This window comes from Balearica regulorum, chromosome 5, assembly GCF_011004875.1.
Source record: "Balearica regulorum gibbericeps isolate bBalReg1 chromosome 5, bBalReg1.pri, whole genome shotgun sequence".
NCBI classification, from domain to species: domain Eukaryota; kingdom Metazoa; phylum Chordata; class Aves; order Gruiformes; family Gruidae; genus Balearica; species Balearica regulorum.
In genome coordinates this window covers 42,374,367-42,398,670 of record NC_046188.1, presented here as the reverse complement: position 1 = coordinate 42,398,670, position 24,304 = coordinate 42,374,367, and the positions used below count along the sequence as shown (strand labels likewise).

The 24,304-nt window shown below is 40.5% G+C and overlaps 1 protein-coding gene across 1 annotated transcript in view; it reads left to right on the top strand.

The window, feature by feature from the left end:
* Window positions 1-24,304, top strand: part of RTF1 (RTF1 homolog, Paf1/RNA polymerase II complex component) — a 30,716-nt gene that overhangs the window by 5,323 nt on the left and 1,089 nt on the right. Inside the window, 15 exon segments of the mRNA XM_075754458.1 lie at window positions 6,538-6,685; window positions 9,540-9,744; window positions 11,825-11,939; window positions 13,539-13,650; window positions 14,477-14,612; window positions 15,219-15,396; window positions 16,330-16,412; window positions 18,313-18,400; window positions 18,490-18,597; window positions 19,188-19,265; window positions 20,447-20,568; window positions 20,949-21,006; window positions 21,561-21,638; window positions 22,744-22,839; window positions 23,122-23,233. Of these exon segments, the coding sequence (XP_075610573.1) occupies window positions 6,538-6,685; window positions 9,540-9,744; window positions 11,825-11,939; window positions 13,539-13,650; window positions 14,477-14,612; window positions 15,219-15,396; window positions 16,330-16,412; window positions 18,313-18,400; window positions 18,490-18,597; window positions 19,188-19,265; window positions 20,447-20,568; window positions 20,949-21,006; window positions 21,561-21,638; window positions 22,744-22,839; window positions 23,122-23,233 (1,717 nt within the window).

Below are 24,304 nucleotides of genomic sequence, written 5' to 3'. Positions count from 1 at the left end.
TCCACGGTCTGAATCAAATTACCTAGCCAAGGACTGAAGGGGAGTTGCAGGCAATGAAGTAGGAGGGGTCCTCTCAACCATCTTCTGATGTGTCTGTGGAATGTACGTGACTGAATTGACTATGAACTGCTGTTCAGAAAACAGCTGATAAATAGCAATGACTGCAGGGCTTTGCAGTAAGAAGTACTACCTTCGCAAAGAGATATACTAAGCCGGATGCAGATGTGGAGGCAGACAGTTTATTTATCTGTGGAGCAACGTGTGGCTGTGACTACTCAAAAGCTCACCGTCCCAAACTGTTGTTAGCCTGCTGCACATAACCGGTTTGGTGTTAGCCAAGTTCCTATTGGGGCTACTGTGGTAGAGGTGTAGTAGTAGGTAGTATGTGTCCACAAGGTACCCTTGTTGCTTTTTGAAGACATTGTGCAGATGGTGTTCCTCAGTTGCAGTAGGTTAATTCTGGGTTCTTGCTCTTTCTTTTATTCTGGCATCATTGCTTACAGTAAGAGAATTCTTTCTGTTGCGTGGTGAAGGCTGGATGATTTCTGCAACAAGTTCGCTAACATCAGTGTAGATTAGACAGAAAGCCATGATTCTGTAGAAACTCCTGTTTGTTTCTCTTGAAAGGTTTGTTGTTAGCAATGGTGGTTTAAGTCTGTGCATCCTTCTACACTCATTCTAATATTGTGAGGAGTTTGGTTGTGCCTTTTAACAGCTCTAGGGTGATAGCAGAAGATATTTCCAGGAAAAGAGAAGTTATGTTGTGAACGCTTGGTACTAGTCTGGAGTTTAGTGAGGAATATCTTTTTATGCCTTTATTTGCAAATGTGCAGATTTAATAGTTGAAGATCTTGTCAAGAGCTATGGGATAGAGGAGGAGGTGAGCAGTGTTCATGCAGTCAGTGAGGAAATTGGTCTTGAGTAATAGCCAGCCTAGGAGGCTTTATGCCCATATTATGAGGAAAGGGTTTGAAAGTTTGGATCTACTTACTGCACTCCAGTAAACCACAGATTAGCAGAAAACTGCATGTGTTCCTTCTGTTTCGAGATGTCTTTTGTGGGTTTGTAGAGATTACAGTGCTAAATATCTTCCTTCCCTGTGTGCTTTTATTTAGTAATACTGCTTAATTAGACCTTCAAGAATGAGTGGGACATCCAGTCCTGTGAGGCCTTTGCCATACATTTTTTCAAGTTTAGGAAATTTGAAATGGGCTGTGCTTTAATCTTCTTATACTTAGCCTTATAGACTGTGTGTTTTGTAACTGACTTTTCTTGGAGACAGTTTTTCTTCAGCTGTTAACGGATGCAATAGTAAAGCTTTCCTTAAGGAAGAGAAGTATGTTACTTCCCTCACCTCAAACAGAGTGCAAGTGCAAATCTGAATAGCTAGCTTCCATACAGTTAGCCTGCGCATGTCCAAAGAAGTAATGGAAACTAGCTGTCAACCAAATAGTATAAAATTTGGTCTGCAAGCAACTTCTTTAAATTGCAAACTAGCATGGGGACTTCTCGGGACTTGATTTATGTGGTATGAGAGTCTGTAGGAACTCTGAAGTGGAGCAGGTTGCACCAGAAATAGACTCATGGAGGTATTGGAATTGAATAGGTGACGTTGTTAAATTTTTTTTCACTGAATGAACTTTTCCTTTGTACCCAGGAGCAGTTTTTACTGAGAACAATGCAGTCATAAGGCACTGTCTAATATCTAGAGAAGTTACTAAGCCTTTGTTAGTCCAGGTAATGCTGGCTGGTGATGCTAGAGCCATGCAAGGTACACATTAACCAAGTGTTTTTTGGCTGTTGCCATGTCTAGATGTTTGGCCCAGGCTTCTGAAAGAAAACATTGCAAGTTTTCACTGCTAGTAGCATTCTCAAGTTTGTTTTGATTATGGAGAGTGCTGCTTCTTTGGCATTTGGTATCTACCATCTTGATGTTGTCACTCAGCAGTTCTCACCAATTTTCAACACATGGACCCCTCAAAGTACTTCTAGAGCAAATGTTAACTTGCAGTTTAAACTGAATTTAAACCTAATATAGGTAGACTTTTTTTTTCCCATAGTTAGCTTTCTGTGAGCTCCTTTGAGCAGTGTTTCAGGCAATAAAGGTGGATCAGGTGTCTGGTGATATTTTGGCCCATGAAGCTGTCTGTCAGCCAGTTCCTGGCAAAGCCTCTTCTGTGGCTTCGGAAGTGTTTCCTTTATTTGCTTATCTCCTTTCTATTTTGGAAAGACACCTTGAGTCTCCTCTTTGTGTCTAAAATGGCCCTTTAAGTTTACTAATTGCTGGGCTGTTGTCATTGTGAAGGTGTTGGAGGCATCCCAGTGACAGGAAAGGCAAGAAAAGTAACAAGGGCTTTTTATTTACTATTTAGTTTTAACAGTAGTGGTAGAGATCATTTTCCTCCTTGTAGCTCTTGGGAGTGCGGTCTCCAGAATTCTCCCAGCTTTGAGAAACACTGAAGACGGTAAATGCTGCCTTATATCTGTGCTGCCTGCTGTTGTCTTCTGACAGGCTGAAACTGCAGTTTGATGACTTGCCTGGAGGACTGGCTTTTGTTTTCTCTGTGTGAATGGAAGAAAGCTTGTAAACTGGGCTAATGTTATGCACCTTGGCCTCTTACATGCCATGACAACAGGACAGCTTATGTTTATCTGGCCTAGGAAAGGAACACATTGGTAAGGGACTTGGTTTTGCTTTGATGTTGTGGCTTGTAATTTGCCTTTTGCTTATAAAAGCCATATCCAGGGGGAAGGATATGGCAAGGACAGGCTGGTAACCTTGGTTGTGCATCTCTGGTTTGATGTTTAAAAAAAAAGGCAGGGAGAATACCTGTTTGCGAAATAACATCTCAGTGGATAATGCATTTAGGTACTGTGTGAATAGAAGAAAATAGGGACTGAGTAGTAGGATAAAAAAAATTCTACTGTATTCTGCACTCTGAGTTCACTCCGCCCCCCTTTCTCCTCGATCTCATTTCATCTCCCTAGTGGAAAGATGTTCCAGGGTTGCTGAGCTATAAATGATTTTCTTCAATCATTTTATGTAGTTGTTTTTGTATAAGCTGACTTCTAAATCTGACTGATTTCTAACGTGGTGGGGTTTTTTTTGGTCGTTGGCAGTCCATTCTGGGTACTCTGGCTTAACTTGGGAGTTCTTGGGGGAAATACTCGAGCTATTAGCACTGTGATCCTTTGAAGCAAGAGGAAAAATTGAAATGCTCTTCTGGCTACTTCCTGTGAATGAACCATAAAGCTCTGTTGTTTGATAGGACTAAACAAGCAGAAAGCCATGTTGCAGCACACTTCTGCATAGATTTATTAACTTGCTGTGTCTGGAACCACGGAGAGTTCCAGATGGTGGCTGAAGAGGCAGTAGTAAATAGAGGGGCTGTTTAGAGGAGGCGTTATAGTCCTGGAAAGCACGTGAGAAGTGTTGCCTGGCTGTGCCTGGCTGGGACATGGAAGAGGGAACCTGGAGAGGCTGCAATAGAGGACAGATTTTGGAAAATATTGTTATTGTTGTTTGAGATGCGTGGAGGTAAGGGAAATAGAGGAGACAAATGCTTCTGACTCTGTGTGTGCATTTTTACTTGACGTTACCTGCAAACACGTTGGTGCCTTTCTGATCTCTGCTGTTGTGCTAGAGTGCGAGGAAGGGGCTCAAGACTGGTTTGGACTGCAGGTTGCCACGCAGCTCATGGCTTTCCAGTATTCTCTTTTCTCCCCCCCTCCCCGCTAATTTCTGTTATGTCTTCTTCTGCTGTGAGAAGAAACTTGATGTTGGCTAGTCTCTCTCTGAACAAGTGCAGAGTGGTCGTTCAGTGTCCAAGTGACAACTGATGGTCCCTGAGCCTGCAGAGCAATCTGTGAGCCTAAAAGAGCCTCACACTGACTGTGTCCTAGTTTTGATGATTTATTTGTCCTTGAGGCTTGCTGGAACCCTTATCTTGTCCTGTAGTGGTACCAGGAGTGATCAGGCATTCATGAGAGATTGGGGTAGCTGAATAACTGCTGAAGCACCTGAGTTGGATGTGGAGGAACTTGGTTTTGTGACAGCACTGGGAGATGACCATCAGTTACTGTGACTTAAAAGATGTAGAGGTCACTTGCATAAACAAAAGCGAGATGAAGTGTAATCTCCAGGGTAAAATAGAAACCAAAGTAAAATTTCCTAGATTAGGGCAGATTTTTTTTTTTCTTATTACATTTTTTGTTCAAGAGGTTGTCACACAACTTCCTCTTCAATCCCATCTTCCTAGACCCAGGTTCTCTCCACAATTCTGCTTGTGAGTCAAAGGCTGAGAACAGTCATCTGTAACACATGCATCTACAGCTATTAAACATTTTTTAACAACTGAAGTCCTGCTGGTTTTATCTGATCTTAACTTCTTTCATCTCAGCATGACCTTTCAAGGTCTTGATATAACTGAGGTGTATACTATGGCTTTCTCTGTGCTTCTTCCTTGCTATACAGTATGCTGATGCGTGGTATAATTCAGTGTTGGGACACTGAAAAGAAGCGGCAGAGCTCTGGGAAGGTGGCACCTCTGCACCCCTGGTTGAGAGGACACTGCTTCTCCCTGCTGAACGCTCAGTTTCACTTTGTTGTGTTTTCACTAGTATGCTGGCAGTAGGTGAGCTCTTGAACAAATAGCAAAAATGCACTTTTCTGTAATACCTAGGAGAGAAGTCCTTAACGTTGAGGTTTGAGGAGATTCAGGCAGAGTAGAAGCTTGTTCTTAACTGATTGACGTGGGCATAGTTAACCAGGAATATTATTAGGCAGCAGTATTGTAATACCGAACAAGTAAAACTTCAATGTGGAAGCCAATATAGAGTTGAGTGCAAGCTCAGGCTGATGTAAAGTCAGATGCTTTCTGTGCAGTTTCTCACCTGTCCTATGGACCATAACAGACTGAGCTACCTGCATAGGGCATGGATTGCAATTAGAGGCTCACCACTAGGTAGCTGTACTCTTACCTCAGAAAACTTCTGCCCAGCCTCTGACAGATGCTGTTGAAGGTGCAGCTGATGCTTAATGAAGATGAAGCAGGTGGTAATATGGAAGGTACAAAGCTGTATGTGAGAGTAATCAAAACCTAGGAAATTCTAAAGATATTAGTAGATCAGGTTGAGTTTCATTTAGAGTATTTGAACACCAGTGTTCTCTGAAGATGGTGCCTAATCTGGCAGAAGTCATCATCAGATTTGATGGAATGATTACTGCCTGCAGGGATTCGTGCCCCAGGAAGGGATGGGTGGGTGAGAAACTTGGAGTTTGCATGCACCTGAGGTCAAATGTAAAGATTTCTTTTTTTCTAGTTAGAGTAGTTTTGAGTACAAGATCTCAGTTTTGCAAAGGAGTATTTGCTCGTTTGAGTTAGGAATATATTTTTTGGTAGGCTCCATGCTTGAACAGATGGTGATGTACATGAAAGATGAGAGTAATATATAGGTATGGAGAGGAAAACAGTCTAAATATATATATCTATCTATTTAGAAAGAAACTGTCTTATCCCTGAAGGTCCTGCATCTGGAGAACTTCTAGGAGAGGTAGTTAAGTGCAAAATATTTTAAAGCCTTAAAATAATACATAGGCAATCTGGTTTTATTGGTTCTGTTCTATGGCTTTACCCAGGTAGTTGGGACAACGCAAAAAGTCTAATAAGAAATCACACTGTAAGGTAAATACCAGCTCTTCTCCTGGGTCTTTGGGATTTAAAGTTGTTACGTGTGTGTGTGTGGTGGTATAAGTCCTGTACTTGGAAAGTTAATTGAGAATATGATGTTAAGAGAAAATTAAAATTAAGATTTGACATTTGACTTTTTTCTTGTTTTCCTGACTTCTGTGATTCTGATTTTGATTCCGATTTGTGCACGTAGATGCAGGCAGTGATATTACTGTCTATGAGTGAGTGTGCTATTGGTTTTTTGCATAAAAAAACATATGTGCTGTGTACTCATGGTAAAAATGAGGTTTTGGAAAGGCTGTTGTGTAATTGGTGTGCCTTCATGAAATCTAAAATCTGCTCTTGGATAAACTAGTTTTGGAAACACATCTGTTGCTTCTTCTGTTTAATAGTAGTAAACTGAAGCTAATCTTTACAAATGCAGCTGGACAGTTATTTAAAATTATTTTCGTAGGAATATATTTTCAGTACCTCTTTTCTCCTGGCAGATATCGTGGACTCTGAAGTCTTCATTGTTTTTAAAAGGAGTGTTCTACCAACTGTTGGCTTGCACTGATAACTGATTCTTTTTTTTTTTAAGAAAAAAACCCAAAACAACTACACAACACTCCACCACCACCCGAACAAAAAATCTTGTAAAATGTTATAATTTTGTAAGTTTCCTATTGGCTGCTTCTTTTTTTTTTTCTTTTCTTTTTTCTTTTTTTTTTTTTTTCCCCCTTGTATGATTGATTTGTTGCTGTCAGGTATTAGACTGTTTCTCAGTTGTTTTTACTCCAGTGTTTTGAGGGAGGGAGAAGAGTGGTGTTTGTGTCTCATGATCCCTTTCTTGGTTCTTTCCTTGCAGTGGACTGTTGGAGGTTCTAAAAACAAAAAAAAGGGAAAAGCGAGTAAGGCAGAGAAGAAGGGAGCCATGAAGAAACAGATGAACAAAGCTGCCTCTTCAGGCAGCTCAGATAAAGACAGCTCAGCTGAGAGCTCAGCACCTGAAGAGGGTAAGATAACACATGTGTGTCTACTTACAGTATAATTCCAAGTCAAATTCCCCCTTTGTGCGCACTGAAGAGTACTGTTAAATGGAGATGTTAAAGACTACCTTCAGAGAGTTTCCTTTGTGTTACTGGAGTCTGGATGACACTCAAACTTGCCATGGCTTGAAGTGCGTATAATTCAGTATAGCATTGCTATAAGCACTCCATTACAAACGCAACACTAAATAACTGTTTCAACTGAAGAATGTATGACATGTTTTAGTACTTGACTTTGTCCTGGAAAATTATTTTCTTCCTTCTAGCCTGTCCCATCTGTAGTGTGGGTAGCATTTTCTTTTATTCCCATTGATGTATTCTTCCTTCTTAAACTTCTTGTGATTACAAAGGGAGAGGTGTATAGTGTTGCCTGATGCAAATAGGAGCTTATCTTGCCTGCATTTGCTCTGAATTGGAATTCTTGCACATTTATACTGACATGAAAGAAGAAAAATCAGTACTATAACTTTGTCAGATTTTTTTTTTACATGAATATTGAATCTGTTCCAATGCTGGGCAAACTTCCTGTTTTTATCATGCCTATGAAGGTTTGCAGGTGGTTAGTTGCAATTTCAGTTGATCCTAAAAAACCAAAGTTAAGCAAGAATATAAAGGAGCCTATAGTTTTAAGTCTAGTAAGCACAATGGAGACAGACAAAGCATGAAGTGACTAAACTTGTATATATCACTGCGTACACATAAAGGTTTTTCGCAGTGTAAGTTTGGAAAGGGGACATATCCCCCATTTTTAAAAAGGGAGAAAAGGAAGACCTGGGGAATTACAGGCCAGTCAGTCTCACCTCTGTGCCCAGCAAGATCATGGAGCAGATCCTCCTGGAAATTATGCTCAGGCACATGGAAAATGAGGCAATTGGTGACAGCCAGCATGGCTTCACTAAGGCCTGACAAATTTGGTGACCTTCTGCAATGGGGTTACAGCATTACTGCATAAGGGAAGAACAACTGATGGGAAGAACACCTACCTGGATCTGTGCAAAGCATTTGACACTGTCCTGCATGACATCCTTGTCTCTAAATTGGAGAGACATGCATTTGACAGATGGACCACTTGGTGGATAAGGAATTGACTGGATGGTCAATGGCTTGATGTCTGAGTGGTGTTCCTCAGGGGTCAGTATTGGGACCAGTGCTGTTTAACATCTTTGTCAGCAACATGGACAGTGGGATCGAGCGCACTCTCAGCAAGTTTGCCGATGACACCAAGCTGCGTGTGGTGTGGTCGACACGCTGGAGGGAAGGGATGCCATCCAGAGGGACCTGGACAGGCTGGAGAGGTGGGCCTGTGCGAACCGCATGAAGTTCAACAAGGCCAAGTGCAAGGTCCTGCACATGGGTCGGGGCAATCCCAAGCACAGCTAGAGGGTGGGCAGACAATGGATTGAGAGCAGCCCCGAGCAGAAGGGCTTGGGGGTGTTGGTGGACAAGAAGCTCAACATGAGCCAGCAATGCGTGCTTTCAGCCCAGAAAGCCAGCTGTGTCTTGGGCCGCATCAAAAGAAGCGTGACCAGCAGGGCAAGGGAGGTGATCCTGCCCCTCAACTCTGCTCTTGTGAGACCCCACCTGGAGTACTGCGTCCAGCTCTGGGGCCCCAGTACAGAAGAGACATGGAGCTGTTGGAGGAGGGCCACGAAACTGAATGGAGGGATGGAGCACCTCTCCTATGAGGACAGGCTGAGAGAGTTGGGGTTGTTCAGCCTGGAGAAGAGAAGGCTCTGGGGAGCCCTTACAGCAGCCTTCCAGTACCTGAAGGGGACCTACAGGAAATCTGGAGAGGGACTGGTTACAAGGGCATGGAGCGATAGAACCAGAAGCGATGGCCTTAAGCTGAAGCAGAGGACATTTAGATTAGGTATTAGGAAGAAATTCTTTACTGTGAGGGTGGTGAGGCACTGGAACAGGTTGCCTGGAGAAGCTGTGGCTGCCCCCTCCCTGGAAGTGTTCAAGGCCAGGTTGGATGGGGCTTTGGGCAACCTGGTCTAGCGGAGGGTGTCCCTGGCCATGGCAGGGGGGTTGGAACTAGATGGTCTTTAAGGTCCCTTCCAACCCAAACCATTCTGTGATTCTATGATATTGAGACCAGAATGAAAATGAAAGAAAGAATCCTAACGTCTGCTTTTGTGATTTGGTGTAATGTAGTTGATTAGGTGAGATAATCAAAGCAATTGGACTTGGGTCAAGGTTAAAGGTGGTGTTACCTAATTAATATTACTGGAGAGTCAGCTGTTACCTAAGTCCATGTATAACTGGGAGGGCTTATAACAGTAGTAGAGCTAGCATCACGGCCTTGTCAGTCCTGGGTTTAGTGTGTTTCAACTTTATCTTGTGATGTAGCAATTTATAGTATTACAGTCTTCAAATGATGAATTTTGGCTCTTCAGGTTGCTATAATGCTATTGGTGGTAGTTAGCAGTGGCATTTGGGGTACCCACACACACTTACAAAGTTACGGATCTACGTGCAAATTCTCAGGGACATGAGCATATAGGCATAAAAATCTAACCTTAAGGCTCTAACATACTAACCAAAAGGCCTCCTAAATTTTGCTTGTTCTACTAACAATTTTTATTTATAACTCAACCTGTGTTCACATGTAGTACCACTCATTTTTTGATTTTTTAGCATGCATATCTTACAGTGATAAAGTATTTCCTTCTGGGTTTAGTTTTCATGATACGTAAGCTTTTAGTGTAGTGAAAGAGGACTGTAAAATTCATACTTGATATCCTTTGCTGACATGCTACAATGAAGTAGTTGGGCTTTGCCCCGCTTTAATCTTACTGCCTTGTATTTTTTGTTTTAGGAGAAGTCTCTGACTCAGAAAGCAACAGCTCCTCATCTAGCTCAGATTCAGATTCTTCATCTGAAGATGAGGAATTCCATGATGGCTATGGAGAAGATCTGATGGGAGATGAAGAAGACCGAGCTCGACTGGAACAAATGACAGAAAAGGAGAGAGAGCAGGAGCTGTTTAACAGGATAGAGAAGAGAGAAGTGCTAAAGAGAAGGTGAATTTTGTATCTGTTGATATTTGGTAGCAAATTTATGCAGGCTATATGGAGAGTATGCTGACTGTGCTCTCATGTTTGTGATCCAAGCATTCATTACTGTAAAGTGAATTAAGCTTCGTTGTAGATTTCTTGCGTAAACTGCCCTCCTAGCTAGTTGAGGAGCACACAGCAGGAATTCTGCATATTCTTGTAAAAGTCAGTTTCTGAAAGTTTCTTAGCTGTTGAATACACATTGTCATCTACCATTGCAACCATATTGCTGCTTCACATACTAGATGCCAGACAGTCAGAAGGACTGCTTTCTCCTTTGTCATTTTTGTATTAGCTGTCACACACTGATACTTTGGAAAAAGACAAACAAAATGTAAGGTGTATATGAGCCACTGGAATTTTTCAGAAAATAACAGTGAAGCACAGAGCAGTGTGAGGGTTGCCTCTGTATGAGTGTGAGGCTGGTTGGGGCTTTAATAGGAGAGAGATACTGAAATAATGAGGAGTTGTGTTGGATATGTCATTTTCAAGGGATTGTTTGTTAATGTAATGCTGTCCTGTCAGGGAGCTTCCTTGTAGTAAAGGTATTTTTCTTCCCATGTGTTTAATGGGAAAGATTTGGTACGTATGGGGCAAGTCTTCTCCAGTTTCTTCCCTTTTCAGTGACTTCTCTCTTTTCTCATTTGCTGGAAGATTCCTCTAGAGGACTGACATCTGTTGAGTAAATCATGTCCATACAAGCCACTGTCAGACTGTCCATTTGTCCAAGCCATAGAGCACCGCCTGTCTGTCTGTCTGTCTCGCTTTAATACTACTTTCAATGTCTTCTCTAGTTTGCTGCTTTCCTCAAAGGAATCAAAATGAGTGAAGGATTGGATTTAGATCAGGTAGAAGGACGCCATATTTTTTAATTTAATTCACTGTCCCCTGGTAACTTGTATGTCTTTAAGAATGAACACTGGAGAATACTTGATAAGACCGAGCTAAACTATCTAAGCTTGAGTTACTGATTTAATCTTAAATGAGTTTGTCCTGTTCTATGTAAATGGCTTGGCAGGTAGAACTAAGGGGGTGGTGGTGAGGGGTAGTTAGTTAACTTTATGGTAAGTTGAATCTTTCAAAATGCTGTCTAGCTCAATGTACACACGAGTGAGTTCATTTGAATTAGAGCAGACATTGCATGTGATGCAATGCCCGTGCCCTGTGTGTTAGGCTTCATGTTAAAGGCATAAAGGGCAATGAACTCATCTGGCACTTGAGTTTCTTGTCCACAAAATCCAGATGTAAAGGACTGAAGAAGAACAGAGTGTGTAATGTGTATGTGGATAACACATTTTGCATTTCAGTTATTGGAAGTTAAGTAATTTCTTTTTCCTTGTGTTTGTCCATATGCACACTTCACTAAAGCAATGACCAGTCCATAGTACAGTGGAATCTCGGTCACAGGGCAGTTCCAGCAAAATCACTACTGTTCTGAATACAGTGGCTGAAAATAAGATTTCAGGGTGACTTATTTTGTGAAGGTAGAAATGCCAGTGCTTAAACTGGACTGCAGAAACCGAGTCTGATTGGAATGTAGCTGCTGGAGGACTCACTGTAAATTCTTTGCAGTCGTTCTTATACAGACCAGTGCCAGTAGAAAGGTGGAGTCTAACTATGAAAAAGTTATCATGATAGTGGCTTTAAATAACTAAATCTTTAGTTGTTGAGATTAAAATTATGTGAAATAGCCAATTGTTTTTAGAGTTGGAGGCAGCACGCAGTGGTCACTACACTGGTAAAGATGAAGATGGAGTAAGGACAGATTTCTAGGGAGTAGCCATTACTATGTGGTCTCCTTAGCCCTTTAGGTTAGCTGTCTGTGAGCCTCAGCTTTTCTTCACCTTCTTTTTCTTGGGGAAGGGAGGGGATGGGAGTGGGGGACAGGGTAGCATTAGAGGGTTATCCATCTGGGGCAAGCAGTGGAAGTGTTCATTACAGCCTACTGACAAATTAAGCTGAGGTAGCATCTGAGTGGTACAAGTGGTACTTGCGCAGGGAGAGACTGGTGTTTCATACGTTCTTTATGTCTCAATATTGCTACTAGATTTGAAATCAAGAAGAAACTAAAAACGGCAAAAAAGAAAGAAAAGAAAGAGAAAAAGAAAAAGCAAGAGGAAGAGCAGGAGAAGAAAAAACTCACACAGATCCAGGAATCCCAGGTAGGAAATAAAACTGTCCTTAGTAACAAACCCTTTTCTCTTGGCAACAGGAGATAGGATGCTGCCGCTCTCTGCCCGTAATGTTTTCCCTTTAGGTCAAACAGTGTGGTAAGCAGGTCAGAATTTAGTTCTTTTGTATGCTCAAGCTATCTTTAGCCTTTCCAGTTCATTTAAAGAAATTTAAAGGCATCTTTGGCCTGCTGAGGGGGTGCACTGATAACTCCTTTTAATGAAAAATGCAAAGTAGCAGCTATATCTGGAGTTGCTGTGATAGTTCTCCTGGATGAGAACAGGAAAGCAACCTTTTGCAGTTCCTTTAGCCAAACTTCTGTCATTCAGTCTGAAACATTACATATGCAGTCTTGCAAGTGAAAGTTTGAGAGAGCAGGCCAGAAACTGCTGCTCAGTTGTTGTCATAATTATTTTGCATACACATACAATGGAAAGAATGCTTAGTTTCTACTGGTAGGGGAGTGAAGGAAAAGCTTGAATGCTAGCAGGAACAGAAATAGTTTTATGGTTTTTCTACCTCCAGCAGAGAGAGGATAATACCAGTTTTTGGGGTGAGGCCTCTGTAACTGAACTGTAGCTTCACATGGTTGAGACCCTGCCCTTAACTATTTATAGAGGCTGGGCAGATTGGCTCCCAGAATGGGATGGGATTCATCTTGTCTAACTTTAGCTCTCTAAGAACTAGTTGATCATTTGTACTTGTTGTCGCTTTTGTCCTTGCGCAATGGAGGAGGGCATCTCCGGCTGGCAATTCACTCTATGTTATTTTCTAGTTAAATAGATGATTAACACTTAAATCAAATTAGGTGAGATGAGTTTTTCCTTAGGCACATGTTAAGTGGAGTGAATATCATGTCCCTGCCCCTCTCAACTCCATATATGTGTGTGTGTGTATACTTATATAGTCCATATATATAATGCATAATGTGTAGACTTATGCAGAGTTCTTTTATAGGGCCTTCCAGAAATTACTTTGACTTACTTCAAATGACTGTCTCTTGTGCTTATTATAGAAGCTGCTTTTTGTGCTACTTGGTATTTCAGATAGACCTGTTAGAAGCAGAAAATATTAGAAGACTTACACCACTTAAGATTTGTGTCCATATTGCAGACTTTACACACAACTTTATTTCTGCTTTAAGCATTTTTAACATAACTTTTCTCTTTGCTACTCAATGAGTACAAGTGTCGTCTTTTAGCCTTGAAGAAGGAGAGGCAAATGAGAAGAATATTCATCCAATTTTTCTTTGTTACTTGTTAGTTGTAGCGTTACTTCCATTTTATTTCTCTAATCCTTTTTTAACTTTGAGGAGGAGATTTGAGACTAAAACTTGGTGGCAGAAATGTTGGTGTGCAAATATGTTCGTTATTTTTGATATGAAGTAGAAAAAAGAAATATGCTTCAGATTGATTTTCTTCTCCATAGCCTCTGTAAAAATGAACTTGAAAAAAAACTGATTTAAAAATGGAGTTTGTTAGTAGTTTCTAGTTGAAAAGTTTTCAAAGTGTGCAAAGAATCTTTGGTTTAATGCATTTCAATTTATGGATTGCACTTGGTGTTGAGGGACTTCCTGTGCACGTTTTTAGGTCATGTCACATAACAAAGAGCGGCGATCAAAGCGGGATGAGAAGCTAGACAAGAAATCTCAGGCAATGGAAGAGCTAAAAGCAGAAAGAGAGAAAAGGAAGAACAGAACAGGTACGAAAGCGTGTTGCTATTGCTGCAATTTTTTGAGGCATAATTACAGCTTTTTGAAAGCTCTGTGCTACTTCCTGTTTCTAGTTATTGCAACAATCCTACACCTTGGAGTGAATGATTTCCGTTTCTGTGTTTTTCTTGGTCTTTTGCCCAACATGACCACCTAGGGTATTGTTTGGTACTACTGATGCTCTTTCTCCCCCTCGCCCCTCCCCAGAATGGTCTGAAAAAAAAAGAAAACTTTGATCACAGTCCATTGAATGGCACTTAGTAATGTTTAGTTCGTGTATTTGAATTAGTCACTTAGATTCTGTTATTTAATCTCTGAACCATCCAAACTGTGTTTATTGTGCTTGTGCTACCTTGTCTACATTTGCTTGTTTCTTCACTGGCACATCATCTTGTTCATCTTGCCACAGACTTTAGCTGCAACCTTTTTGTTACTCTACTGTTTATTTTTATTGTGCTCCTCTCCAAACATGATTTTTTTTTTTCTTGCAAAATTACAATGAGTTATCTCATCGTAATAGTTTTATCTTTGTATATCCAGTTGTTATGCCCATCTTGTATTGCTATGTGCGGTCAAGTCAGGAGGCTGAAGATTAGTACAACTGAGACTTAAGATGCTTTTAAATACTTTGATTTCTCTCTTTGAATGGAATGTTTAGTTTACTAGTGGATTTGAACACGTGACACTTGTATCCAGTGTAAAATTAACAGCTATCTGCCCCTTTTTTTCTTAATAAGGTTTCAGCTCTAAAAGGAAGTTTTCATAAAAAAATTCATAGCTTGCTTTTCCATGTTCTCTCTTTCCTCCTTCCCCCAGCTGAACTGCTTGCAAAAAAACAGCCATTAAAAACTAGTGAAGTATATTCTGATGATGAAGAGGAGGAGGAAGATGATAAATCTAGTGAGAAAAGTGATCGCTCATCCAGATCCTCATCCTCTGATGAAGAGGAAGAGTAAGTAGTAAACACTGAACTATGATTACTTTTAAGTTTGTGTTCAAAAACAGAGATCCACTTTATGTAGACATGTGCTGTTCTAGAGGGTTGTTTGGAGGCAGTTCAGTGTCTCTGAAGGTTTTGCCTCTGGGCACACTTGCATTGCTCAAATTTGAGTCCTTGGCTTCTATATCACGGTGCATGGGACTGATTTACCTTGGATGAGTTTGCAGCCTCAGTTCCCCACTGAAGCGGGGAACACCTGTAGCCCCGTGTTGTTTACGGATTTGTTTAGTCCTACAGTTTAGCAGCCGCAGAACCCTGGCATATTAGCAGGGCAGGGATATGTGCTGACTTATCTTAAAGCATTGGTCTATAAACTGCCTTGGTGTGAGAGTCCTCCTGCTGTGTGGTAGCAGGGCCCACGGGTACAAGTCTGGGACTTTGCATTAAGCCTTTCTCACGAGTGCTAAATTCACATATCTACAGTCAACTAGTGAATGATGAATCATTCTATTTACTAGTAATTTAGTTAGCACTCATGCTGCATCTTGCTCAGGACACCTTTCTTGGTGATTATGTCTCTACTTTTTTCTTTATTGTTTCTCACCTTTCCCAAATCAGGAAAGAAGAAATTCCTCCTAAGTCCCAGCCAGTGTCCTTGCCTGAAGAACTGAACCGAGTACGGTTATCACGACACAAGCTGGAACGCTGGTGTCATATGCCCTTCTTTGCCAAGACAGTCACTGGCTGCTTTGTCCGTATTGGCATTGGAAATCACAACAGCAAACCTGTTTATCGGGTGAGTTTAGTTCCAAGGGATTTAGTTCTTTTTATAGTGCTGTAATATAATATTTGCGGCTTAGCAGTTCTTGGGTACCTGTAATTGTTTGAATGATAAACATAAAAAGATTGCTTATAACCAGAAAATGTAATTGCTGCCAAAGAAGTGGAGGAGACTGATTTAAAAATAAATAAATCTCTAGGACTAGCTGGGTGAAGAGATATATTTAGTGAGAGAGAGGGAACACTAACAAAGCCTGTTCTTCTAGCTTTGGTTCATGCTGTCTTGGCTCATCATTTGTGTTGCAAACTAGAGTTCAGGATGCTGCTTTGACCAAGTAAGGATGAGTAAAATTCACTTCTTATTTCTGGGAATGTTCCCAAGTTATTGCGTGGTCTTGGTTCTTTTTTTTTTTTTTTTTTCAAAGTGTTTCTAGTACGTCAGCATGCCTCAGAAGAGAAGGTGATTGAGAACACAGTTTTGTTTTTCTGTTTCATTGTTGTAACTGCACAATCATAGGATGCAATAATGTTCTCTAAAATTGCCTTAAAAAGGTCCCCAGAGGGGCTGCATTTAGTATGTGAGCAGCACTGGTGTATTTCATTTGGGACATATATTAACCCTAATCAGTGTTAATTGAAAAAGAAACAGAAAAAGTAGGAAAGCGTACATTATTTGATCAGGAAGACTGAACCGAGAAGACAGGAAAAACTGCATCAAGCATTCAGATGGTATAATTTGTCAAATCAAAGGTGATGCATGAAGCAACTAATTCAGTACCTGATAATGTACACTGAAAAGTCTTCCTTTCCTTGATCTAGTTAGAATCGTTAGTTAGACTAAGGGTTTTTATCTCTAGTGAAAAGGCTTGAATATGCCAGATATATTCCAGGAACACAAAAAATACTCTCTTGCATCCTTCCTTTTTGTGTATTTTACTCTGTGATATAGGTTGCTGAAATAACTGGTGTGGTAGAGACTGCAAAGGTTTACCAGCTTGGTGGCACCCGGACAAACAAAGGACTACAGTTGCGGTGAGATACCAAATAATCCTCATCAGTTCATGAGTCAGTGCCATTTTCATAGTAAAAAAGGTTCTGTGTGTGGTTTGGAGATGAGAGCTAAAAAGCAGACTGGACCTTGCTGTGTCACTTACTGTTACAATGTTGGGGTTGGGTTTGGTAGGGGTTTCTTTTCCCCTTGGGCATAATGGAAATTAAAAAAAAAAAAAAAAATTCTCATGCAGGGACTTGTAATTGTGTTGACATCTGAGCAATTTCTGTTAGTAACCTATGATTGTTTGTATATACCTCTTGAGCTTTGCAATAGTCTTTTCTATCTTTTCTCCACTATTGTTATTATCGGATGTTAGAAATATGTATCATTTTAAAGGCATACGTGATTGGCTCTAGTATACGTGTTACAACATAAAATGGTACTTTGGAAGGAAGAAGCTGAATGTACTGTCAGGTTTCTCAGTTGTTCTTACGGCCGTTTTAAGGATCATGAGGTGAAGATTAACAGTTATAATACAAAATGTCCTGGTGAGATAGGACAAGATGACGACCATCTGGGAGAAACAGGAAAGCATGTGGAGAATGCACGTGGGCGCAAGTGTGAAGTGAATAAAAAAATTCTTAATCCATTGTGACATTCAATAACTTCTTAGGCTACCTCAGGAGAGAGCTCCATACTTCGAGTGAAGTACCATGGCAACCAATTTTATTATTGGTTAGTAGCAGTATAGTAGTTCAGCTGGTAGTGCCGAAGGTAGTGGTCCACAGAAAATGTTTAGGGCTTTCTGGCTTTGACTGGCCAATGAATGAAAAAATAGATAGGGGTTGGCTCCAGCATTGTATAACTCAGTACTGCATAAAGGTTACTTCTACTGGTCCAAACATGAAGGAGCTTTGTGTTTCCAAAGATCATGCCATGGTGTTGCAGATGGAGTGATGCACTTCACTTGCAAGAGAGAAGCAACAGTATGTTTATTGATATAAAACAGCGATTTAACAAAGTTTGGTAGTAAATGTGATGGTGATTTAACAAGATTTGATGTCAAGGCACACTGGATTATTTGCTGCATAGAGGACAGGGTCAGACAAAACTGCCATGGAGACCCTCCTGTTGAGTCATGAGGTTTAGAAAAGACCCCTTTGCTTTCTAAACCCCTTCTCAGAGGGGAGTCTGTGCGGCTGGATCCAATCCTAGTCCCAGATGGTTTATGTCTAAAGGATTATATATGTGCAATCAATCCTTTATATCACTTAGCTAAGATTTAAAAGTTTAGTATGCTATTAGTCACTTACTGAGAAGAGGTTGTGGCAAGGAATCTCTCAACCTTGAGGAGTAACTTTGAGAGATGTCCCTACTCAAGGAGAGATCCTGGTGTTGTGCAAGAGAGCTCAATGGGCTCTGGCCTGTCCACTATTTATAGCATAAGATGATTGATTTACAGTCATATTTGAATACCAGCAAGACATCTGGGTCACCATTCCAGACAGCCCTTGGCTACCATGTTGCCATCCATCCCCCAAAGTCCAGGGTAAGCTGGATGTAGCCATCATGATCCCCACTGGTGGTTATAGCTTAAAGTGCAGGGGGGAGCACACTGCCACACATGGGTCACCAAATAGGGTTTGTAAGGTCTAGGTGTGAGAGAGATCTGTTTTCTCCTGAAGGTTTTACTGCCACATCTGAGCAACTGATTCCTGCAGACTTGCTGTCTAATATTCCTTTGCATCACTACTAGTAGCTGATGTAGGCTCCTGAACTGTGGCTGACCTGACTGAAGTTAGGAATAGATAGCATGCGAACCACAAGAGTAGCCTTAAGTGTCTGGGTTTGGGCTTCTTGAATCAGTTTACACATACCAATCCAAGATCACAGCTCTGTAGCATCAGAGAGGGATGTTGTTATACTTTCTTGTTGCAGGCATGGCAGTGATTCGCGTGTGTTTCGTTTGGAGTTTGTCTCAAATCAGGAATTTACTGAAAGTGAGTTTATGAAGTGGAAGGAAGCGGTAAGTTTGCCAGACTTTAGTTTCTTCTAAGCAGCGTTCTGCGAAGGATACTTTAAGTGGAAAGCAACCTCTTTGTCTCTTGTGTTTAGATGTTCTCTGCTGGGATGCAGCTACCCACACTAGATGAGATAAATAAGAAGGAAGTGTCCATCAAAGAAGCTCTCAACTACAAGTTTAATGACCAGGACATTGAGGAGGTAAACAGTGTGTTGTAGTGAGGCTGTGGCAGTGCTTAAAGGTGACAGGAACTCATGGGGTAGAGCACTAGCTGTTACAAAGCAAGATGATCATGATGTTTGCTTCCTAAGAAGAAAATAAAAGGGTCAAAATGAACTTGCATAGCTGGATAGAGTAGCTTGGTGATCCAGCTATTGTTTGGTGCTCACTCCTGCTTTACGTCATCCTTTCTGCCCTGTTACCTCCTCTTGAACTTGTGTCGCAGAGCTCTGAATTCCTAATCTCAGTTTGGCAAATTAGTTCTCAAGTTCAGGAAAAGCTAACAGCATTACAATAGAGCCACTTATCACAGTTACTGCAGTTTAATACTTGCTTAATGCTGATCAAATGGGATTAGCATCAGATTTTTGTAGGTCGTAAGTGAGGGGAATGGAGCTGTAACTCATTACTAAGTCAAATTAAAAAAATGCAGCAGAGAAAGAGCATGAGTAAAATTCTGTGTCAGTAATTACATTTCTTAGGTGATTTTGATCTGTTGCTTCTAATGTCCAAACACTGAAATAGACATTTCATATTTGCTTATTTTTGCTGTTTTCTCTGCATTTTACAGATAGTGAAAGAGAAGGAAAGGTTCAGAAAAGCACCTCCAAATTATGCTATGAAGAAAACCCAGCTGTTAAAGGAGAAGGTGAGAGATGAGATGATGACTGCAAGCCTAATGCAGTCTTTGATTTTGAAGAGCTGGAGCTCATCTGGATTTTGGTGGTAGTCAGCAGTAAGCTCACCTTTAACTGTGCAGCTAAAAAAGGTGGATTTCAAGGCTCATTGCTGAGTTCAGAATGCATAGAACCCTGTTAAAGCTATTGCATTCTTTTTTGAAGGGCAATTGCCAACAATTATAGCTGTGTCTGTGTCCTTTAAACAAGAAGATCTTAAGCTGTTCTGCTTTAGAAACTATTTTCTTTTTCTTTTCTTCCCATAATAACATTTGAAAGTTGACTTTTCTATACTTCTTAAAATAGGAAAAATAAAAGTAGTGTTAAGTTGTCTTTTACTCGGAGGTGACTGAACTGTCACTTTATGGCCAGTAATTTGTATTGAAAAGAATACGTTGCTGAAAGATTTACTTGCCAGTGAACTGTTTTATGTGTCGTCCTCCTGGAATGAATAGATGCAACAGTGCTGAGAAGCCAAAGCCAAGAAGTCAAATAAACAAGCAGTCTTAAGTATCTCTGAAGATAGACGTAATGTGTTCTGTTTGGTTTTATTTGTGCAGCACATTCATGCTTTATATACCGTAAAAACAGTTTGTATTAATCTTTAGTTCCCCATTCTCTGGCTTAACTGTATTGCTTGGTCATCATTCTACTATGTGTGAATATGTAAATTGTTAGTTTTACATTGCAGAAGAGTGCAATTGCTTTTTGTTGTCACCAGGTGGCATAATAAGCTACTGTTGTTGGTCTGGTGGTATGGGAGGGCACTCTCCAGCTCCCTGAAATAAGTGAATAACTGACAGTTGCAGAAATAATCATCCTTTTCCTGAGCTGATAAATAATTATATTAAATTTTAATCAAACCTGTAACTTAAATCATCTAACTGACTTGCCCTCCTCGTGCGGGGACTAGTGTTCCTACATCTTTTTTAGTTTAAGGGGTTTCAAAGGTTTTCAGAATTCTTCAGAGTACGAAGTCCTGCTTTGCCTTTGAGCTGTGAGGGTAGTTTAGCTCTTTGTTGTATTCTTTGCGTGGGAGTAGAACATTTCCAACTGGAATAGGGTTAGCTGGCTGATCCATGGGGTCTATCCCTCGTTTCTTTGACTAGCTCTGTGGTAGAGTAGTGCGTAATGACTTACTGTTTGGTTGAAGGCTATGGCTGAGGACTTGGGGGACCAAGATAAGGCCAAACAGATTCAAGATCAGCTTAATGAACTTGAAGAAAGAGCAGAGGCCCTGGATCGTCAACGAACGAAAAACATTTCTGCAATCAGGTAAGAAGCAGATATTGGGAATTTTCTTTCTTAAATAGCATAAATCAAAATATACAGAGAAGAGAAACTAATGCAGTAGTCAATGAACTGCAAGATTTTCTCTCTTCTTTCCTGTACAATATATTGATGAAATGTGTATCACGATGGCTTGATTAGCGTTTGCCTGTCTTCACTTCCTTGTATCTGTTGTTCAGTTAAAACTGTCAAAAATGTGAACTCTCTTCCACATACCCCACATAGCAGTTGTGATGCAATAAGAGTAATTTGTGATCAGGATGAAACTGCAAGAATGCTGTCAGGCATTTTGTTGTGTAGGGATTGATAAATGACAGTCACTTTCTTTTTCTTTCCCCCACCTTCCTTTTTTTTCCTTTCTGCAGTTACATCAACCAGAGAAATAGAGAGTGGAATATCGTTGAGTCTGAGAAGGCTCTTGTGGTAAATAGTGCTGAATTAATATTTCTGTACCAGTAGAAATGAAATGATGCAGAGGGGGATAATTGCATGGTGAAGCTATTAAATTTTTTTAATGAGCTATAAAATCTTTCACATAGGCAAATGATGTGATTTTAAAGCTTTATCCTTTTGATCAACTCAATTATCAGCAGATTACTGACTGTAATAGTGACTTCTGTATTTTTGTATGGGAAAGAAATCAGAAAGGAGACTTGAGAGAATAAAATAGTAAAGGAAATATTTGATTCTCTGCAGTGACACTTCTATTAAGGAAAAGTTAAGCTTGTTAACAAATGGTGAAGCCTTAACTATCCTCAGTTGTGCACCTGTTTTCTGTGTTAAATTCAATGAGGACAGTTTTGCCCTGTGAAGTGTAGGACTGTGGGTGTATCAAAGTCTAATCTGTAATGCTGGTTTTCCTCTGATCTTGATATTATATATGGCTGATGAGTGCTTGCATGGACAGGGTGCTGTGGGAGGATTTACAAAGGTGCAAGTAGCTAACTCTGCAAAACCATGTGCTTTTTCTTCTTCAGGCTGAAAGTCACAGCATGAAAAACCAACAAATGGATCCTTTTACTAGGCGGCAGTGCAAGCCCACAATAGTGTCTAATGTGAGTGTAATACTTAAGTTCAACCGAGGCAATTCACAGAGAAGCGGTAACCAATGTAATGCAGAGAGTAGAAAGAAAAATGTTTGTATTCGTTCCCAGCTATGCCATATGCTATTAATGCTCCAGATGCCAGAGTGAGAGTGAGTTATGTGAGATCCTGGTCTCACTATCCCAAAAGAAGAAAAAAGCATTTTTTTTTTAAATGCAAAGTGTGAAGGACGTAAGTGATGTGGGTATGTACATGGAGAAGCAACTGTGGTTTAGACTTCTGTAGTGAGTTCTCCTGTGTAGAATTACTCAGATTTAGTTAGCTCTGGGAAGACAGTTTGCTTTAGGTGTGAGTTTTGCTTCTAATAGTTGAAACTTTTCCAGTTGAAAGATCTGTGAAAGGAGAGAGGAGACCAGACATTTTGGGCCTGTGATGGATAAAGTAGTTTAACACAAACTTCTCCCGTGATACTGTGGCAAAACCTGCTACTGCAGTCCCTTGCTATATAAATGATGGATAGCAATGTGATTAGCTCTTACTTCTAAGCGCTCTGGCTGTTTTGAGGCCTGATCTGGAATAGCATACAGTTCTGGTATCAGTACTTTAAAAAAACTAGTCAGGTTGGCTTTCATCAGTCTCCACAAACTATCATGGGAATAGAATACAATTTTATTGTAGGGCTTGAATTAAATAATTATTTCTGAAATAATTCTTTATTAGAAATTAGAATAACTGAGTAGCTTTATTATGGTAGACACTTATTATGTAAAGAAAATAGTCTTCTAAAGATTTCTTCTACTAGAGTGTTTCAGCCAGAACTGTAAGCTGAAAGCAAATACATCTAACAGTAGTGTTAAGACTAGTCACAGGAGCACACTGTATCAACAGGAAATGTATTTCTCATTTTCTCAAAGAAAGACTTTCTAAAGGATAACTTTTAATTTGTTATTGTCAGATGCATTACACAGGTATCAGGATGATTTCAGATCTACAGCCTCTTACAGTCTAGATTCATGGATATGAGTGCTGTTTTAAAACAAGTGGCAGTATAGCTTTTGCCAATTTAATTACGGTGATTTCTTTTTCTTCTTTTATTTTTTCTTTTCCCCTCTGCAGTCCAGAGATCCTGCTGTCCAAGCTGCCATCCTTGCCCAGCTAAATGCAAAATACGGGTCTGGTGTATTACCAGATGCTCCAAAGGACATGAGTAAGGCAAGTTTCCATTTCTGTCTCTGTTACGTTCTTCCCACTGTCACCGTTTTGCTCTAGAAGCTTATGACTAATAGTAGATGCGATGCTTTGGTTCTAGAAATAGGTATCCTGTAGAGCATTATCATATAAAAGAAACAGCTTTTTCTTTGTTGGGGAAAGAAAATTAAGTTTCTTTAGCAATATGAAAGCTAAACTAAGTATGTTTGTGACAGAAGTGGGGAAAAAGCATTTTTATCTCTGGACAGATAAGGCTTGGAGACTTAACTGTAGTTTTTATTTCAGGGTCAAGGGAAGGATAAAGATGTGAACTCTAAATCAGCCAGTGACCTCTCAGAAGATCTTTTCAAAGTGCATGACTTTGATGTAAAGATTGATCTTCAGGTTCCCAGTTCAGGTAGGTGCTGCTGCTTTACCAAGTTGCTGTTTCCTAGCTTTGGTATTGGAGGTGGTATTGAGGCAAAATTTTGGGGGAACCAAAACACTGGGCAGGGAGTGAAGGTATACCTATAGACACAAACTTGCTATGACCTTTCCTCTTCGATACTTTGAGAGCCTGAGGTGTGTGGCAAGAACAGTTTAGGGTCGTAGAATCATGGAATCATTTAGCTCGGAAAAGATCCTTAAGATCATCAAGTCCAACCGTTAGGCTAGCACTGCTGAGTCCCCACTAAACCGTGTCCCTAAGTACCACATCTACACATCTTTTAAATGCCTCCAGGGATCGTGACTCAACCACTTCCCTGGGCAGCGTGTTCCAGTGCTCGACAACCCTTTTGGTGAAGAAATTTTTCCTAATAGCCAATCAGAACCTCCCCTGGCACAACTTGAGGCCTTTTCCTCTCATCCTCTCAAGCTGTTTTCCAGTGAAGGGAAAGCATGGGAGTATACCAGTGGAGTTTGACTCACGAGGCTTATTTTTTCTTCATGAGCTAAAGTTTCTTGGAGGACAACAATTTAGGAAGTAGTGTAAGAACACACAAAGACTTAAAACCCTGTCAAGAAGGGAAAGCAGGAGAGGTTGTCTTTCCAAACTAGGTCAAGATTGGAACTCTGGACGTAAGACTACTGAATGAGGTAGGATGCCAAGAATAGGAGACTTCCTGAAGCTGATAGTGGAGTTACGAACTTCAGAGAGTTAGCAAGCAGATGAGGGTTAGGCACTAAAGGACACTGCAGACCAGGAAGGGGACTGAAAAGAGAAGGATGAGACACACACAGTATAGATAGAGGTTTAAACGTGGCTCATTTGTTTTGCTGTTTTTTTTCCTCAGACAGAACACCATTTTGGGATCTTGCTTTGTGCAGTCTCCTTTCTTAACCAGTCCCCAGGTTCTTCTGTTAAAACGTGTATTGTAGACACGAATAGGAAGTTTGACTTCTGTCCGCTTACTGCCTGTCTTTCTGTGCTTGCTCTTCTCATGGGATAATGATTTATTAAAGATCCCAGAACTGAGCCTCAAGGCTG